Genomic DNA, 19733 nt, shown 5'->3' with positions numbered 1-19733 from the left:
ATACTTGGAGTCCTCACAAAGCAAGACGGGTGGCTTCTTTTGGCTGCCAGACGGACCTGTCATCAAACCCTTGCTCGCACCATGTTTAGTCGGAGTGACTGACCCCCCAGCCATCAAGCCGACGACCGGCTCCAGGGGGACCTTGGGCTGCTTTGGTGGATGGTCACCCTTCGCGGGCAATTTCCTCTTCAGATTCTGCTTGCTGGAGCCCGTCCCCATGGGGTCCGTTCCAGCCTCTTTGTTCTTCGCGGCCTGGAGTCTTATAGCTGCTCACCTTTTTGCATCCTCCATCTCTGAAAAAGGTAGACAGATTAAGAAATAATAATGATAATGACGGTAAAAACAGGTCATAAGGGTCGACGGACTCACGTAGACAGGTCTGCTTCTCGTACTTTAGTGCAGCAAGGGTTGGCTCGGGCCCATCACAATACCAGTGGATGGTGTTGAGGTTGACGAGCTTGGCCCACGTCCACTCCTCGGGCCTTGTCTTTGAAAAAATTCTTTCAAGGAAACTGAATTCCTCCAGTGTAATCTGGGGACGCCGTCGAACTGCATCAAAGAGGACGGACGTTAGAAACATTATGAAAATTATTAAGCTGCATGGAGTCATTTATAACAGGCTATACCGGATGGGTTTAAAATGCCCCAAACTGTGTCGACGGGCATGAAGTCCGTCTCCCCTAGATGACACATCAAATTATCTCATTCTATGAAAAAGTAGCGGCTCTTCCAGTCTCTATTTGAGTCCGGGGCTTCAAAAATAACTTTCAGGACGGGGCTCCTAGGGACGAAGCTATACATGCCCCTCGACTTGTCTATCTCATCCGGACGGTAGCAGTGGAGGAACTCTTTTATAGTAAGCCTTCTCCCACCGTCCGACATGGCTCCGTATAGAACCTCCATCACGATGAAAACTCTCCAGGCATTAGGAGACACCTGGCTGATAGATATACCTAGGTAGTTTAAGAGTTCGCGGTGTAACGAACTTAATGGAAATCTCAGGCCAGCCTTAAGCACTTGTTCGTACACACCTACTCCGTCAACTCCTTCGTAATAACATTTTTTTGACATGTAGGGTAGACGGAGTGGGATGTGGTCTGGGATTTGATAACGGGCCCTAAGGGTGTTAAAATGGCCTTCCTTGATAGTAGATGTGAAAGCGTGTACCGTCCACTCTAGGAGCATGATGAACTCCCTAAGTCCATCAGTTCCCACGACGGACCTAACTATTGGCTCTTCGTCGTCAGCTGAACCCTCTTGTATTTCGATCATCTCCAAGCCCTCATTTGTTGAGGACGAGGAGGATGATGACGGACTACTCTCCTCGCTCGGGGCGTCGTGGTCTTTGGGACCTGACGGGTATACCTCTTCGTAATCCGTCCCGTCACGGACGACCGACTGATTACTCGACGCACTAGACATGGCCTACAGGTAATGACAAAACCTAAGACTCTGACGGGTTTGGAAAGAACGACGGGCGCATAAAGTGTAAAAAGAGATAAATAAGAGCTAAAATTAAAAAAGGACGGATAGGAAACAACTCACCAGAAGATCGAAGTAAGCAAGATGTGGCAGGCGACGAGTATGTGAGTGAACGAACTGTTCTCTCACAGGTGTGACAGACTCGCTCTGACAATTTCTTCCAGCAACAAGTGGAAAAATGAGGGGCGGAGGGGTCGATATTTATAAAGGATGTGCACGGAAGACGAAGCGACACCTCATTTCAAAACAATGGCCATTGACCAGATGACACTTGGCACAACTCATTAATGTGTTAACTCCTGATCCAGCAATGTACGGATGGAAGTTCACGGATCTAGGTGTCATGAAAACATGATCGAGATTTTAAATCCGTCACCCCATGAGTCCGTTCTCTTATGCATGACAGACCTATCGGGTGAGGGGGCAACTGAAAGGGAGAAAATACACGCTAGGATGCCTATTGTGATTGTACGGGCCGGCTACAGTCCGTGGACGTAAGGATAGACGAGCCTGTCATTTGCACGGGGCCTTAAGTGGACGGACCTCATGTGGACGGACCTGATACGGACGGAACGAAGAAAGATGGGCTGGTTGGCCATGGGCCTGTTGGACCCCTTAGTGGGAATATTTTGGCCCATTCTCGTAAGGCCCTAAACAGAGTCCTTACGCTACTTGGACTCTAGAAATCTCATATATTTGGTAAAGATCTTCCCTATAAGGAGAAGATCTGTCCACCACGTTTCGGACTCTAAAAAGGAGGACTCCTACAAGGAAAAGACTTGGATGCCAAGTCTAAGAGGAAAAACTTTCGACTACTATAAAAGCCCCAATACTCTCATCAATAGAGGTACGCATTATTTACCCTCTCTAGCACTCTAGAGTTGTGAGAATACTTTCTAACTTGACATTCAGAGGGTATTTGGCCGGCACCACACCGGTGCCCTTTGATAGGTTCTCTCCTTTGTCTTGTGTAGGTTAACGTACGAGCGTGAAGGCATTGTGTGACTCTAAATATTTTGTTCATAATAACCCTCTAAATACTTATAATAAGTTGTCTCTACTAATTTCAACTAGGAATAGTACTGTAATAAAACTAGGAAAATATGTAGCTGTTAGGAAGCTCCAAATGTAATGGAGAATTGATTTTAAAAATTTACAAATACATTAGATGGTTCACCTCGTTTATTTTTACTTAATGTTTGTTGCCTGGAGTTCATAGCATCTAATGTTACTTTATGCAATATATAGTCTCTTTAGTGTTTTTTTTTTTTTTTTTTATCGGAAAAAATAAGTTTAAATTAATCGAATACTGTAGTACATGCACTGGTGTTATGGGTAATTGCAAAAGAATAGAATGCCAAGTTGGTGGCTGATCAGAGTCCTCGCAAAGAGAAAAAGCCATTCATAACGAAAGATATATATGTCCCAACTGTTCTCTCATAGAGAGAAGAGAACCACATAATACCGTTACTAGAAGTATATATATTCATCAGTAAGAAAGAAATATGTAATGCTAAAAGGAAAAAAAAAACATAATTAATGGCTATCTTCAAAAGACTTACAAAATGATATGTGTTGGAAAAGGTTTGTGAAGTAGTTTTCCTGAAAGAATCTATTCTCACTAATACGCATGAAATCTTTTGATTTCACTAAATACCAAAAAAAGACCAAACGCATTGCATTTATTTAGTATTGTTTCTTGTTGGAACCAAGTTAGTTTATATTAATGTCATGTCTAACCTATGTTTTTTTTTTTTTTTTCCAAAAAGAGCTATAGCTACCTGCCGCCCATCAAAGAATATATTTCTTAAGCTTGATTTTTTTTTCTTTGATCATACTTAGAAATCTCTCTGCATGAGCCCCTCGAATGAAAAAAAAAAAAGAATGAGATTTCAAAGATGGTTATTGGACATCTTCAGCAAGACAAAAACATATACCCTTTTGCAACATTATAAAGACAGATATTTCTTCTACGAATCATTTCGCAGTTTTTTTCCTAAAAATAAAGTTCCTGTTTGTTTTTTTTTTTTTTTTTTTTTTTAAACTTCTTTAAACATTCAGAATAGTTACCAAAAAATTCTATAGAAAATTCAGTTTTATGAGTTTCAATCAGTTGAGAGTTCCTTTCAATTGATCGAATGCTTTTTTCGATTGATCAAATACTTTTTTTGATCAATTGAACAGGAATAGAATAGTGATCGAATCATCTAGAGACTTCAGAATTATTTTCTTCATCATTTCGATTGATCAAGCCAAAACTTTGACCAATCGAAAATTTATACTAAATTTCAAATTTTCACTTAGAAAATTTCAAAATTTGAATTTTCACTTTATTAACTTTGTAAAACAATATTTTTCAAAATCAAATATTATTATTACAACCTATCCATGTATATATATATATATACACAACACATCTTCAACAAGACAACAACATATACCCTTTTGCAACATCATAAGGACAAAGATATTTCTTCTAGGAATCATTTTGAAGTCTTTTCCCTAAAAATAAAGTTCCTTTTTGTTTTTGCTTTTTTTTTTTTTTTAAAGAACCAATAATTTCATTGAACAAAGAATAGAATACAAAATGAAGTACTACCTTTTGCTTACACCTTATGATGATAATGCCGGCCAGTGAGAGTGAGGTCATAATGTGGAGGGCAAGTAAAGAAAACGTGGAAAAGTATAGAATCCTGAAGAACTCACTCTATGCTTCCCAGACAACCATGCATGCAAAACCTAATGTGTTTAATTTAGATGTGTCGTCACCACGAAAAGTAAAGTCTAGCTGCCACACGTGTATCACATAATATGTGCAAACAACCGTACGGAACATCCATATGAAAATTAAACCTACACCCTTTCTCTCCATTTCACTTTTCCTTGAGCCCTGAGGAAATAAATTCGCATTTATTGGCATTTATAGCGTGGTCATCAGGTTCATTTATAAGAGAAATTTCCCATCGCTGTATGCTAGAATCATTCACGTATGATATATGTGCATGGGTTTGATTTAGCTTTTTATTTTTTTATTTTTTTTTATTTACTTATGTATTATCATTTAAAGTTTTATGTTTTTTTTAGACATAATTGTACTTTTACCAGTTTTCTCTTTTCAGCACATAACTTTTTCAACCAAAAAGAAAAAAAATAAAAATCCAAATGCACATTTTTCTATTGACGCAAATCATAAGACAAGTTACTTGGAAAAACTTCTTACTGAACGCATGATCTTTAATTCAAGCAACATATCGTGAAATTTTCTTTCCAAAGACTCTAATATCCATGCATTCATGTAAGGCCAAAGTTTGGCCGGTTCTGTTAAAGGAGGTTTTGGAAATATTCTATTCCTAGGATATGAATGAGTCTGGTAATTAAATGGGGACAGCCATTTGAATAAGCATGAAGCACACCATACATACAAACTTCTAAATCTCTAGGTCTATTAATGTGATGGTGAAGTATTATTGATGTTACTTGCCCATATATAGGTGGGATCGATCTCTAATCTCTTCAACCTTTAACAAGTTGCACTTAGTCCATGGAAACCCTAAGGGCCTAATGGCTATCACACTAAGTGAAAAGGCAGTTAAGGAAAGGCACATTTTCATTGGCAAAAGTAGCAGCAACAAACCACTCCAAAACTCCAAAGTGGACAGATCATAAAAGCAGGCAATTCTTATTGGCATGAAATATCATCTTCATGAGGATGAGTTAGGGACCACAACCATCCAAGATCCAACGATCAAAGATATTTTATTGTTTCAATGGGATTTGTCTTAATCTCCAAAGCTAAGGACCCAACCAAATTGTGCTGCAATATTTAATTGCATTTATAAGAAAAATGAAAATAAAATAGAATAAAATAAAAGATCTACTTGAGCCCCAAGAGAATTGGAATTTCAGATTAAACAAGAGCCACACATGATTCAATCACCTAGTTGGGCAATCTTAAAAGGCAAGAGAATTTCCTAATATCTTTAAACATAGAATCTGCCCAAAAGAGGAAATAAATATATGTATAACCTTGCATCAATCACCAGCAATTTCAAATTAGCCTAAAGGTAATAAATAAACATGTTCTTACAATCCCCTAAAAAAAAGGTTTCCGAAAAATTACTGAGCCATGAAAGTAATTATCATATTCATAATATTATCTAACCAAGTATTGCTTTATGTATGTATGAAGTATTTATCTGTACCTAAAACTACTCATCTACCATCACCAATTCATGATCAGCCTTTGATAAGAAATTTTGGCCGACATCACCATCACATGCACTTTGATTAGCATTTTGCATTCTATCCAGCCAAGTCATGGAGCAACTGTGCACCCATCAAATTTCTGTATGGTAGATTCTGACCTTCACCATCTAAAAGCGAGTACTGAACTGGTTGGCAATCTTCAATGTGGTCTCTTGCATAGAACAGAGAGTTCTGAGAGGCGGGTGAGAAGGCTAAGCTCACACCACTCCCACCATGCTGTTGCAACCCTAATGTCAAAGACACTCCACCACCACCACCACCACCATTGAAGTTATTCTGATTAGCATTACTGTCACTAGGATAAGAAACTGCACCACCACCACCAGCTGACTGGTGATTATAAGAAGAAAAGTCGAGCTCCATTGCCCCATATGTCTCAGCTGCAACCCTCCCAAAACTATGTTGTTGTTGTTGTTGTTGTTGTATGTGGTGGTTTTGGAGGGTTTTACTGGTTTTAGAGTCATTCTTATCTGGATTAGTGATGATGGACGATAGGCACTCAGAGTCAATTCTGACAAGTTGGTCTTGTGTAGGTTTTTGATCCTCAGGGCGTGTTGGAGGTGGGTTTTGATTTTGCCGGCCATTCTCATCGAGATTAGTAACCCCATCTGAGGAAGTCATGTTGTTTTCTCTCTCTTTTATCTCTTCTAAGTACATGTCTTCGACCATAGGTTTCCACAGCCTCACCCTTGCATTAATGAACCAATTGGATACCTAGTAATACATATGTAACAACAAAAAGGCCTTAGATTAATACATATTATAATATGGATCCCAAGAAGATCTGCCCCATTGATAATATAAACTAATTCATGACATATTAAAATAACTTGAGTAAAGATGTGACTTGCCTGGCTTCTTGAGAGACCAGTTTGGCGGGCTAAGATATGTTTATCAACATCGCTTGGGTACCTGCAAAAAGTTCCAAAAAGACTGTTACTTTTACTACTTTGTTTGCGTGTTTGTGTGGTGAATGAGAGAGTGAGAGGGCCGTATACATGAAATAGAATTAGACCCACATAAAAATAGTAGAGATGGTGCCTAGCAGATATTCAGAAAAGAAACTAAAATGATTGAATATAATATGACAAGAATGATATTTGTAGTCTGAATGTTGGTGGGTAGAAACTACCAAAACAACACATTGTTTTTGCAAGGCCAAATCACGGATACTTTACATGTGAGAAATTCATAATACTAAAAGCAAACTACCAAGTACTGTTTCTTACTTTTGTGTGGTGAAAAACATTGATTCTCTTGTGAAATCAACTTGGTAGTTTACTTATAAAGGACTCCATGTGTGTGAAACATAAAAAAGAAAGAGAAAGAGATATTTACGGGTGGAGAAAGTGTTCGAAAAGCCAAGCTCGGAGGACAGAAACAGATCGTTCAGGAAGGCCACGTTGGGGTCTCCATGGATGGCTTTCCATCATGCTCATTTGCTGAAAAGCCCTTTGTTGCCTCAGTGTCTGATCAAGAATACGTAGCCTTGGTGTTTCTCCTTTGGTTGTGCCTGGAGCAGCAGGATCTTTCTCTCCCATGGCTTTCTTGGTAGCCTGAATCTGACTCACAATCCCATCTTTCAAGCATCTAAAATGCCTTGACATGGCCTTTGAAGCCAAAGCTGAGTAGACCGTGGCAGCACCATGGCCAGCCACAGCTTCAAAGGATGACACCACGGCCTTCATTTGATTACAATAGTTCCTGTACCTTCTGTCCACCTTAAGAAGAACAAGAAGATAGAGATAAGAGTGAAAGAAAGATCAAGTTGTTGGTATAAGAGTAACAGCATAGAATATATTCTAGTTAAAGAGTAAGAAGATGAAAAACAAGATGCCAAGAAAAGAAATGGGAATAGAGGTTTCTGAAAGTGAATGAAAACGCTCCGAAAATTGTCACAAGTTGGGGGCATTAATTAAAAGGTCCACAGTCGCTTAATTAGTTCAAGAATCAAGTCATAGAGACACCAATCCATCAACCACCTAGTAAAAGTTACAACTTTGTTTGAAACTAAAACTCACTTCAAGAAAGCACAAAATTTTACTTTTATTTCCATATTTTGAGAAAGGAATGAAAAGTTGTAGAGGGAACATGGTAAAAAGAAAGGATCTTTTAATGGAGTAAAACAAGATCTAAAACACATATAGATACATATATAATATATACCTCTTCAAGCATTGAAAGCAGTTTTGTTTTTCTTTTCTGCAATTCCATGTATTCAAGTGAGTAGAGAGCTTGCTTTCTGGAAGAACTACTGCCATTATCCTCTTCCCATTGCTTGGCTTTGTGGGACTTTTGCTTTTGTTGATCAGTTTGCTTTGTGCCGAGGCTACAACAGAACTCATTCAAAAGTTCCTGTGTAGGGGCCAAGAACTTTGAGTTCCTGAGGTGGAACTGTCCCTCGTGATGATTTGTAGCTTTTCCCAAAAACACATCTTGCATCATTTGTGGTTGTTGAATGTTTGATGATTTCCCATAAAACCCATCTCTAGAACTGGAAGCAATAAACCTCATATCATCTTGTTCACCTTGATTGTGATGATTAGTGTGCCTTAGCTCAAAAGATTGTAACCCTATAGTTGAGGGATTGCTTGAAGAAAGAGAGAGTGAAAGACCCTGACTTGGCCTTTCATTTCCTTCACAAGGAAACACACACCTCAAAGAATCATCAACAAGCAATCTATTCTCTTGCCAAGCGCCAGTATTGTCGTGTGCTCCAACTATTAGGTTCTCACTACTTGTTTCAGAAATCCCAGTTGTGAAATCAGACTTATTGAACTCATGCTGATAGAAATCACTAGTGGACTCATTGATGGTCTTTGAAGAGGATGGACCAGCATGGCTTTGAGACTTGCCATAGAACCCTTTCCACATGACTGAGTTACTATCACTTTGTTGCTGTAGATTCTTTGAAAACCCTATCATCTCCATGCCAGTGGTCAAGTTGAAGATCTCCTGGTTGGACTCATAGCCTTGGATCTGATTCACTAGATGAGTCTGTATAGTTGGGTTACTAGATGAAACATCTGAGTAACAAAAGCCAGCTGAAGATACCATATTCCCGGATTTATCTTCACAGTGTTCTCGAGCCATGAAAGACAAATCTTCTTCTTGCTATTTATAATAATATATTGCTCTTGCTTGTAAGCTAAAGCTTCTACAACTGCAAGAACATCAATATCCAATCCTATATAAAAAAAACCCAGAAACCATTATTAATCCAAAGTTGAAGATCATCATCAAACAAACAATTTCAGCAATCAAAATTTTATGAGACCAAAAAGGTACCCTTTTGATTCATCAGAGAACTGGGAAAAGGAAAAGACTTTGTCTTTAGTTTCTTATTTATGTAGAAACTCTGGGATTAGAGAGGAATACAGAAGACTTACCAGTTATAGATGAGTGGACTATGTGACTGTTGAGCAAAAGTAGAGCAATTTGTGTTGTTGTTGGTGGTGTTGGTGTGGTGGAGGAGGGAACTAGACGATGGTAGTAGGTGATGGGAGGAGGAGAGAATTAAGGAGTGGCCTATTTTCCTCAGATTTGTTCTCTTAATAAGCCAACATGGTATGCCATGAAAAACCTTCCTAGAAAGAAAGATCAGATATATCTCCTCAGAAATAGAAGATCAGATAGGGGTGATGATGACCTCCAACCCATGTTCATCATTTGATATGTGCTGCTCTCTCTCTCTCTCTCTCTCTCACTCTCTCTCTCTCTAAAGTGGGTCAATGAAGCATGGTATAAATACATCCAAAATAGACTACTTAATTCTTATATAGAAAATCAAATAGTAACCTCAATTATTTCATACCCAACAATAAAAAAAATGATTATAGTTAAAAAAATTTTTTCCCCCCCCACCCCAATGTTTTATATTATTTAAAAAAAATATTATTAAATTAAAGTTCCCAGCTTTACAAAGTACTGATAGAGAGAACCAGCAACGACAGAAAGTAACGATCGTCCTTTGCCTGGTACACAAACTACAAGCCGCCACATGACCCTGTTTTAATTTACTTTAAATGATTTTCATAACCTCACCATGCTGATATTAAAATCCTACTAAGTACCAAGAACCAAAAATAATACTAATAAAAAGAGGTTAAAAAAGCTTTGGAATTTTGGAAACCTTGGTATGGAACGAATCCCAAGAAATCATTCCTAAGTAGGAGTTGTTTACAGGCTTTTCAGATGAGTTTCAGTGTAGACTCTGTTGGGGTTCTGGTCTGGTGGGCCTGCCTAGTGTGTGTGCTATTTTTCTTCTGAACCAAAAAAAAATTTGAAAGGTGTTACAGAGAGAGAAAGAGAAAGAGAGAGAGAGAAAGACAGAGAGAGAGAGAGAGAGAGAGTAGATGCGCCTGGGTTGTGCAAATTGTTCCCAAAATAAGGGACTGTGGGTAAGTTGATTTAGATGAGATGAGGTGGTCCAATGTTTCTCCATATAATTCTCATTAAATGTGTGTATTAAAGCACTACTCCACCACCCATATATCTCTCTCTCTCCCCATTGCATGGGACCGCATCTATTCTTTTTATTTATGATGAAAATGTACCAACTCCACGCGCAGAATTGGATGTCAATTGCCATTTGCCAATACACAAACATGGAATGGCAATAACCATCATGCTTTTAGGTTGCAAGTCCACAGCAACTTTAGACCTAATTGTTTCAAAGTTGCTTTCAATTTTTTCATGGTTTTAGGGCTCTATTATAAGTTTTTTAAGTCACTTTTTTTGCAAAGTTTTACCCTAGTTTGAAGCTTAAAAAAAATCCAAATTGTTCATGTGGATAGATGAACAATTTAAAGAAACAAGACATGAGTTTCGAAATCCAGAACTTCCTAACATGACCATATAGATGTAAATTCCCTACACTCATTGCCCAATTTGATTTGAGGTTCTTATTAAATATCAATTTTTGGGAACTAAAATAACTTATTTCTTAATCATCTCTTATGACAAAAAAGAAAGGGAAAAAAAAAATTTCTAAGTCCAAATCAAAACAAGACTCATTTGCTAAATACAATTCTCAAAAATAAATTTAATATCAACACATGAATAATGTTCATCGTCAAATCATTTTCAATGAAAAAATTGATAACATTTTTTAAAAAATGTTGATAATTGCATATTCATGTATCATAAAGTTCAATCCTCTTGAAATTAATTCTCAAAATTATTTCTTAAAAACATCCTCACCTCACACGTTTTTTGTTTCATTTTTCATTTTTGAGAAATAACTAATCCACCAAGGTGTTGATTTAGACCCAAACGTTTAAATTGTGGCTTAATCACTTTTAACCTAATCTTACAATTAACACCAAGTTTAAGTGATTAACCAATTATATATATATATATATATATATAGTGCATGGACATCAAAATTAGCATGGATAAATGTAAAGCATAAATAATGAGCAGCCCATAGAAAATTAAAGACATGATACCACAATATAACAAAAGATCTGTTATCGAAGAGGAAAATCCAAGAACTGGGCGGAAAAACCTCTTCACGACACCACCGTTGAAATGATCTACTAAAATGAATAGTTGTTGTACATTATACACATAAAACCATTCAATATGTACTAAAGTCCTTCGAACCTCTGTTAGGTTGCTAGCAACTAACTCTGCGAGTCATTTCTTCAATCTAACTACTAGATCCACAATGAACCACCAATTGCATCTTCAAACTTCCATGGAACAATATGGGTGTGCTACAATGATTCCAAGAACTTCAATTCCTTATAACACAAATTTAGTGATGAGTGTGAAGGAATTGATCTTCTCTCAAGTGTTTGCCTATGGTGAGAGGGAGAGAGTGGAGAAAATGTGAAGTGTTTGGTTCTCACAATTGGGTAGGTTTCTCTCAACTCTCAGAAGTGAACTTGGGTTGATTTTGGAAAATGATGAATATATAAAATAGGGAAGGGCTAAAACAATAGGTGGATTCGTAACAAAATTATATCAAGTTCATGAAATTTTAGTCGACCCAACGTCCCTCGAGTGTCAACTAAAATTTATATCTCAACTAATTTTCAAAATTTATCATGTGCAATTTCAGTTGATTAGAATTCCTCTTGTAACATTTTTAATTCTCAACATTTAGACCTTAACCCAATTATGAATAGACTTAATACAACGTATTTCAATATCAATTTCAAGAGAATTTTGACACGGAATATACTAACACAAAGTAAAACCAATGACTTTTATGATTATCAAAGTTAAAAATTTTTTTTTTTTTTTTAGAAGAAGAAATAAATAAAAGAAAAACGAGCGTTCACACGTTCCCATCAACCCAAACACAAGTGACAAAACACAAACCCAACACCAAACAACATGGAATAAACAACGTACGTGAAGACACGCGACAACAAATGAGAGTGAGGCTGTAGCAAAACCAATGAGAGGCTTACATTTTTGTCCGTTTAAAGCAGGTGGTCCTATAAACGGAGCTTTCTCCGCCGCTTGCCATTTTGCCTCTTTCATAACCTATGCCCTACACCATGCTGACGTCATTTCTCTCTCACACTCTCTCTCTCTCTCTCTTTTGGTTTTTCATGCTTGTACTTTCTGCTTATTTAGGCCTCCAAAAAAAAAAAGGGGTTGTACACTAAGCACCCCTGCGCATATTAGCAAAACCACAATCCCATATTTAGTTTCTATCGAAGACAGACCTTGTATGAGCTACTTGAACTTCCTTTGCCTTATGTGTGAGTATATATGACTTTCCCTAGGCACCCATAAAAGACGGGGGTGAGTGAAAAGAGTTTAAGAGAGAGAAAGAGAGAAACCCTTTTGAGCTTTTGGTACTCAATAGCAGAAGTACAATTTTGAAGTTATATATTGAAACTTGTAGCTATGGATTATAGGTATTGAAGGATGGTCCTCTTTTTACAATCTTTTTTTTGCATGCATGGACCATTCTACATAGGCCAGCTACATGAAAGAGCACCCGTGGGACTGTGTACCTATACTAACATATTGATGATGATTTTTGATTGGGATCTACAAGGGGTTGGACCTAGCTAGGGATGGAACATTGAAATGGGACAAAAAAAAATATTGATGATGATTTTTGATTGGGATCTACAAGGGGTTGGACCTAGCTAGGGATGGAACATTGAAATGGGATTCTTTGGAATTCTAATAAGGATGTCGATCAATGGGTCAAACTTCAAATTATTGCTTGGCCCTAAGGATTGGTGAGTATGGTTAATTTGCTATTATGGTTTTAGGGTACACTGATCAATGGTGTATTTTAGAGAGTACGGAGCCTTTTGCTCATTACAAAGGGTTATTTTTTAATGGAGCTTGAGTTTTAATTTTGTTTGAGCTTGAATGCCTGGTTAATAAATTTGATAATCATAATTGGCTTTGGCATTAGCTGAAACATTTTACTTACTTTAGCTTTAGATTCCTTCCATATCTTGGAAATTGCAAAACTAAAGCTTGTGCATGCTCTGCAGAGAAATGATCTCATCCTTTGGTTCTCCCCCATAGAAGGTGGTGCACTTGAGCTATTTCAGTAGCTATAGTGTCATCAGAATAAGCAAAAGTTTAAAATAAAGTATGTGAATTTTTCAAGGGATTTAAGTATGACAATAGAGGAAAAAGATTGATTTCTTCTCATTTTGTTTTCATGGTAACAATGTGAAACATAAGGAGCTGGCATGGCCAATCCTGTCCAACACTTTAAGACCCTTGTCACGTTTTTGCTATATGTCATTCAGAAGTGACTAACAAATACCTTGGAATTAGGGTGCAAGCCAATATCCCAAGTATTTTAACTTCAAAGGTCATGTATAGACTTTTTTTTTTTTGGGTATGTAAAAAGTGTTCATTTATAGATAAAAGAAAGAAAATTTTTGAGGGACCTCAAAATGTGTCATTGTTTGATTGTCACACTTAATACTTTTCTACCATACATTTAAACACAGTTTGGTGCCAAGGAAAGTATGGCATTGGCATGTTGTTTTCGTAGAATAGAGGTTGCCGGCATAGACTATATACCTCATCAGTCTAATAATCAAATTAATTAATAAAACTAGCTAGATATTATTATCTTGACCTTAATTCTCCTGGCCTCCTATCATTGGTGTTACAAAATTTTCTTCTTTGTCCCTATCTTTCCCTAATTTTTTAAAATATTTTTATTAATTTTCTTTCAAAGAGTTCAAACTGCATGGCGGCTGCATGAAAAACCATGCTCCCTCCTTCATTAGCAACCCTTAAAAAGCCAGAACAGTAGCACAAGTTGTTGCTATTGGCCCTATTCAAAATGATATATTTTACTCAGTCCTCTCTGCTCTTATATGGTCCTTGTGGTCAACTTAAGAGTTGAAGGATAACACTTTCATGCTTTCACTAGTAACCATATCTTATTCTATTCTTTTTTATTCACCTCTTTTTGGATTACAATATGGGATAAGCATGGTTAAAAACACAAATAAAGGAGGCCCAAATGTAAATTTTTGTTCTGGTGGGCCACCAAGATATGAATTACATATTCCAAAATATGAGTTAAAAATGGCTCTTTTGTTCCCTATTAGGCTTTTAGTTTCTCTTAGAAACATCAAAATCTTCACCCATTTTTTGTTCTTGAATGGACTGTCATGATCTGGTTGATGCTTTTCTCAGTAAGTAACCAATCCCAGAAGTCATCCATCAAAGCAACGGTCTTGATAAATTTGTTAAGCATCAAATCTTAACATTTTGAGGGCAATTAAGAGACAAAAAGAGAAGCTTTTAGCCCTTATTTAAAAATGTAGGTGAAAGTGAAAGAATAGATTTAACATCTTACTATATAATTATTTTTTCTAGTATGTATCTTTTGGAACTAGTTCCATCTGCTTGCATCTTCACTAATGCTAAAATGTTCTTTTCCATTAATTAATTTAAAAGTTATCATTGATTCATTATGTAATGTACTAATACAAAGTGAGGGTTCTTATCTAAAATTGAGCTTAATTATAAAGGACCACACAAAGTATGGTATATAATTTTTTTTTTTTTTTGAAACAAAGTATGGTATATAATTAAAAAAAAAGAAATCTTGGTCCAAGCTTTGATTAATATGATTTTTTGACTTTGAAAGTTGTGGGAAAAAAATAAAAATGGTAGGTGTGATAATGACATCCTTGGATGTCTTATATACACCACAGGTATTGAGTTTCGTTGTGATCACTATTATTCTTTTTTTTCTTTTCTTGAAGAAGTGGTTTCCTCCAAGGTCATGAGAAGCTAATAATGCAAGATGAGAGATTTTCCGAAGTCCAACAAAGTGAACAAACATATCCAAATAAAATATCCACATGCCACTCTTGGCACCAGCATTTGCTTACAACTTCGATCTTAGGATTTATGGGGATTTTTTTTTGAGGGGGTGTGAAATGAAGTTGTGGTTAGAATCAGGATATTCTATCTAATGTCTATTTTTTTTATATATAATTTAGATATAATATGATTGGAACTTATGATGTGTAATTTATCATGATTAATTTTACTATTAGGTGAAGATATTAAAAGGTTTATTTTATATGTAAGTGGATTTTTGATACCAACCCTTTATAATTCGAACAATGGTTGAATTACTATAATCCACCCAATCTCTAAACTCTAAACCTTTAAAGAAAGGGAGTTTGAAACTTTGTATTCTATAAAAAATAAAAAAAGGCGTATTGATTGGCATAAAATCTGGAGTTATACAAGGAAAAAGAAAAAGCAGTTCAAATATTCAACATTATCACATGCCACCCTTCAACCCTAGTTTAGTAGATCACTTATTATTAGGCAAAATTGACTAAATATCACAAAAATGGCAAAGCACTGTGCCGTTGACACAATGATGTGATACATTGGCATAATAATCCAATAATCATCATAATATTCAGAAATTTGTAATGTCAAGAAACAAATTTAGTCATATAATCATGACAATCCAATTGATTGGATTATGTGATGCTTTCCCAAAGCAAGGTCAAGCAATAGTTCAAATTAAGAGTAACTCACACATTGAAGAGGATTTTTAATTTTTAATTTTTTTTTTTTAAATTGAAGAATATCATAGAGGGCATTGTCCAAAAGATTTGAAATGAGTAACCCAATTTGTACTATAGTACAGCAAAGATTTTAGGGAAGACGGCATCATGCATACTTGTCTTTCATAGCTCTATTCATAAACCGTTGTTTTTGTCATGACTCATGAATTGGGATAATTTTATAGCATCATTGATATGCCTTGGTCAACAAAAGTTGCATAATCATATATGTATCTTTTGATTATATATTCACACACATATAGACTAGGCCAGGTTCTCCACAACAACATTCTCTATCATTAATTTTTTTGTTTTTAATATTCTCCTTTCTAATCCCTTAGTTTTAAGTCTACAACTTTGAAAGAAACATAGAAACAGTTGATGAAGTATTTTCTACTTTTCATTGAATGTTCATTAATCTTGAAATTCCATTGGGGGCCCATTGTTCCTTTTGTACGAAGAAGTCCAAGCCGATATGGGAGGAGGAGTCTGACAAGCCTTGAGCCCCCACCATGAGAAGGCAAAGAAAGCAAAGCATATCACACTTACATGGGCCACAATGGGCAGTGATAACATTCTCACAAGTCTATATCTAACAAGTTACAATCACTATTTGGTGGCTTAGTCTTAGTGGACATGTACATGCAGTGACTGACGATAGATAGCGCAGCCAAACCAAATTTGTTGCTACAAAGTAGAAAGTCATATTTGAATTTAATTAGTTTAACTAAATTTCAACCATTTTTTGTTTCATTTCTTTGCTTGCTCTCACTCTCTATCATAGTCCTTTTGATTGAGTCTTTATCCATGCATGTACAAGGTGTAACCTTGAGATGTGAATAAATATATACATACCAGGGAGACTAATTTGCCATTAACCCAAAAAAAAAAAAAAAAACTATTTGTTTTTGTTTTATGGACAAGGGAACAACAGAAGTTAGTAAGTATCAATTAATAAATTGTGAATCAATTGTACCCCAATTGACATTCTGTTGCTGATAGTGATTTTTGTTTATTTTTTAATATGTGTGATATATAGGAGAGATTTCAATCTAAATTCTTTGAATGTAAAGAATCAAATAGATTGACTCCACTAACGGTAATTAACATGTATGAATTAATTTATTGTTTAAAAAGAAAAAGAAAAAAAAACAAAACAACAACAACAACAACAACAACAACAATAACAACTATGAAAGGAAAAGTGATAGCAATCAGAGGAAAGACCAAGCTGCCGACAATTGTTTGTGTCAGGTACGAATAGTGAATAACATGCAGGTCCAAGGTACAGTGTGGCAAGTGCGCATGTCAAAAATTAAATAGCAAGCTTTTAAAAACAAAAACAAAAACAAAAATAAAAGAAGAAGAAGAAGAAGGAAATTAGTCTCTTTTATATGTCACATTTATCCTTATCCCTAAACTAATCCTTTTTAAGGATATGATAGGATTATTAGCACATTTAATTATCTCATTTGTTAATGATCTCATTTTATTATTATTTTTTTCAATTTTATTTTATTTATTTTATTTTTTTACAATGAGAGGTGTGGGGCCTGTTAGTTAAAAAGATATAGTAATCCTCAGAAGTTGGCTCAAGGCCCAACGGCCTAATCCGAGGACGATTAGTTATCCGAGGATAGCCTAAAAATTTTTTATTATTATTAAATGGATAATATAGGAGAAATGAGTGGATATTGTATACAGCGGCATAACGCACGTCCGAGGACACCAAAGTCCGAGGTGAATGTAACTTTCATTTTATTGAGGAGACTCCGCAAAGTTGTATCTGAACTGGAAATTGGGTATAAACCTAAGGAGGAATCGGGGAAGGTAGCAAATATCTTTCAAGGCCATCACCTCCACATTAAATGCTTTCCAGCTAACCCTCTGACCGCATTAATGTAAAGGTGATACCTGAACAGTGATTAAGCAGCTTTATGGCCACTGAGTAGAAAGTTCCGGTAGGTGCTGGATAGGACAGAAAGGAGCTCCCACGATAAGAACTACACGTGTACAATGGAAACGGAGGGGAGAACGGAGTATATAACATAGAAACGAATGAAATAAAGGGAGGACTTTTGATAAAAAAAGAGGAAAAGAAAAGAGAGACGGACTGAAAGAGAGCCGAAGAGAGTTTTTCTCAAGGAATGAACCTAAAATATCCCTTGTTACTTGATGAGTATAACCTTTCCTGTCAAACAGTACTAGTTCTTGTACCCATGCTCTAAAAATTTATTGTTTGAGCTTGTTGGGTTGAAAACCCATTCATACTCAGGGTCAAATCCAAATTGAGTCCCTACAAGAGGCATATACTAAAGAATATACATAGAAAAAAGTTTTTTTTTTTTAAATATTTAAATACTTATATATACACAGTCCAGACTCCAGAGAAGGTAGTGGTGCAAGATAGTGTTAGCGTGTATTGAAGGAGGATGTTCGGTTACAAGGCATTGAGACCCCATTGAAGAAGTCTCCTCCACTGACTTGTGAGGCAAGATGACCAATTTAGTGGTCCAACTTTTGTTACACGTTTTTATTCTTTTAATTATAGTTCTTATTGTCTTGAACCTTTAATAATTTGTTTCAAAAAATCTCATCCTTCACTACTAAAAGCCTCCCCCTCATCATGCATCCACTTTATCTAAAGACACAAAAAAATAAAAAAACTGACAATAAATTTCACACTTTGTTGACGTGGAAGATTGTTAGTAATAGATGAAAAAATGATATCAGTAAAAGTTTTTCAATTCAACTATTGTGAAATTTTTTGTATTTATAGCATTACTAAAAAACAAACATCTTCTATTATTACATAATTCTTGTAATTTGTTCATGTTGTATCATGCTTAATACAAAGATTACATCATTTTTTACAAGATCAATTCTAATAACATCTAGTAGTCAAATTGAGTAAGTTGGACCAATTGACGGGTATAAAATTTCATTTTATGACAAGGCAAAAAAACCCTAATTAATTAGAAATACATTAGTTGATTTTTTTTTTTTCCATTATTAGAGTTAGGTTGAGTTTTCACATAACACAAGCAGGATAAGTCTAGAAACATTTACTTATTGTAATTGGCTTTTGTTGATTGGTGTCCTAAAAGTGTGTGTATATATATATATATTAATGTATATTAATATTTTATTAAAATATGTTTCAATAATTTTTCTAAAAATGTCAAACAAACATAAATATTAATAAAAGTACACCTAACCACCTTAAATTTTTGGGTATAAACCAATTAATCATCAACAAGTATAATTTTTATTTTATAAAATATGTGTATTACGGATAATTAATCTAGGAAATAAAAACTTTTAATTATTATAATTATTCTTGGAAATGTCATTTCCATCATATTGTCGCAAGACGCTCATGTTTGAAGATATTATCTCCTACATCCAATGTACTATACATCCCTCTCACATAAATACAAATAAAATATACGAGATTCATATGTGAAACGCATCTTTCTATTATGCACAAAATATTCATTGTACGAATATAAGATATAGAGCAATTTAAAATAAACTTAAAAAATTGTCTACCTATGTAATTAATTATTATACATAAAAAGCATATAATTATGGAAGTTGGGGGGGGGGGGGGTTGCCTGTCATAATTTCCCCCTTTTTAGAATACCTTTTTCAGGATCAATGATTTATGTTTATCAACTTCATTCATCCATTGGGGGGGGGGTTGCCTGTCATAATTTCCCCCTTTTTAGAATACCTTTTTCAGGATCAATGATTTATGTTTATCAACTTCATTCATCCATCTCTCTCTTTTTCTTTTTCTTTGATAAAATCATCCTCTTTCTCTTTCAGTCTCTCTTAAGATAATTCTTAAGTTGCACCCTTAACAGAAGAGTACAAAAATAAATACTTCGTGATTACAAGAAAAAAAAATCAAAATTTTCTTTTGAAAAATAAAAA

At 35.5% G+C, this 19733-nt stretch overlaps 1 protein-coding gene across 1 annotated transcript; it reads right to left on the bottom strand.

Moving 5' to 3' along the window:
• Positions 1-5476: 5476 nt before the first annotated feature.
• On the bottom strand, positions 5477-9555 carry LOC112025693 (homeobox protein BEL1 homolog). The gene is made up of 5 exons (XM_024058373.2): positions 9138-9555; positions 7915-8935; positions 7087-7469; positions 6600-6660; positions 5477-6462 (listed from the first exon to the last, which is right to left on the bottom strand). Exons 2-5 carry the CDS (start codon positions 8839-8841, stop codon positions 5785-5787), a joined length of 2049 nt encoding a protein of 682 aa, XP_023914141.2. The 5' UTR covers positions 8842-8935; positions 9138-9555; the 3' UTR covers positions 5477-5784.
• Between the last annotated feature and the right edge of the window lie 10178 nt (positions 9556-19733).

This window comes from Quercus suber, unplaced genomic scaffold (assembly GCF_002906115.3).
Source record: "Quercus suber isolate HL8 unplaced genomic scaffold, Cork oak 2.0 scaffold_802, whole genome shotgun sequence".
Classification (NCBI taxonomy): Eukaryota; Viridiplantae; Streptophyta; class Magnoliopsida; order Fagales; family Fagaceae; genus Quercus; species Quercus suber.
Note: the sequence above shows the minus strand (reverse complement) of the source record. Positions and strands in the feature narration are given on the sequence as shown.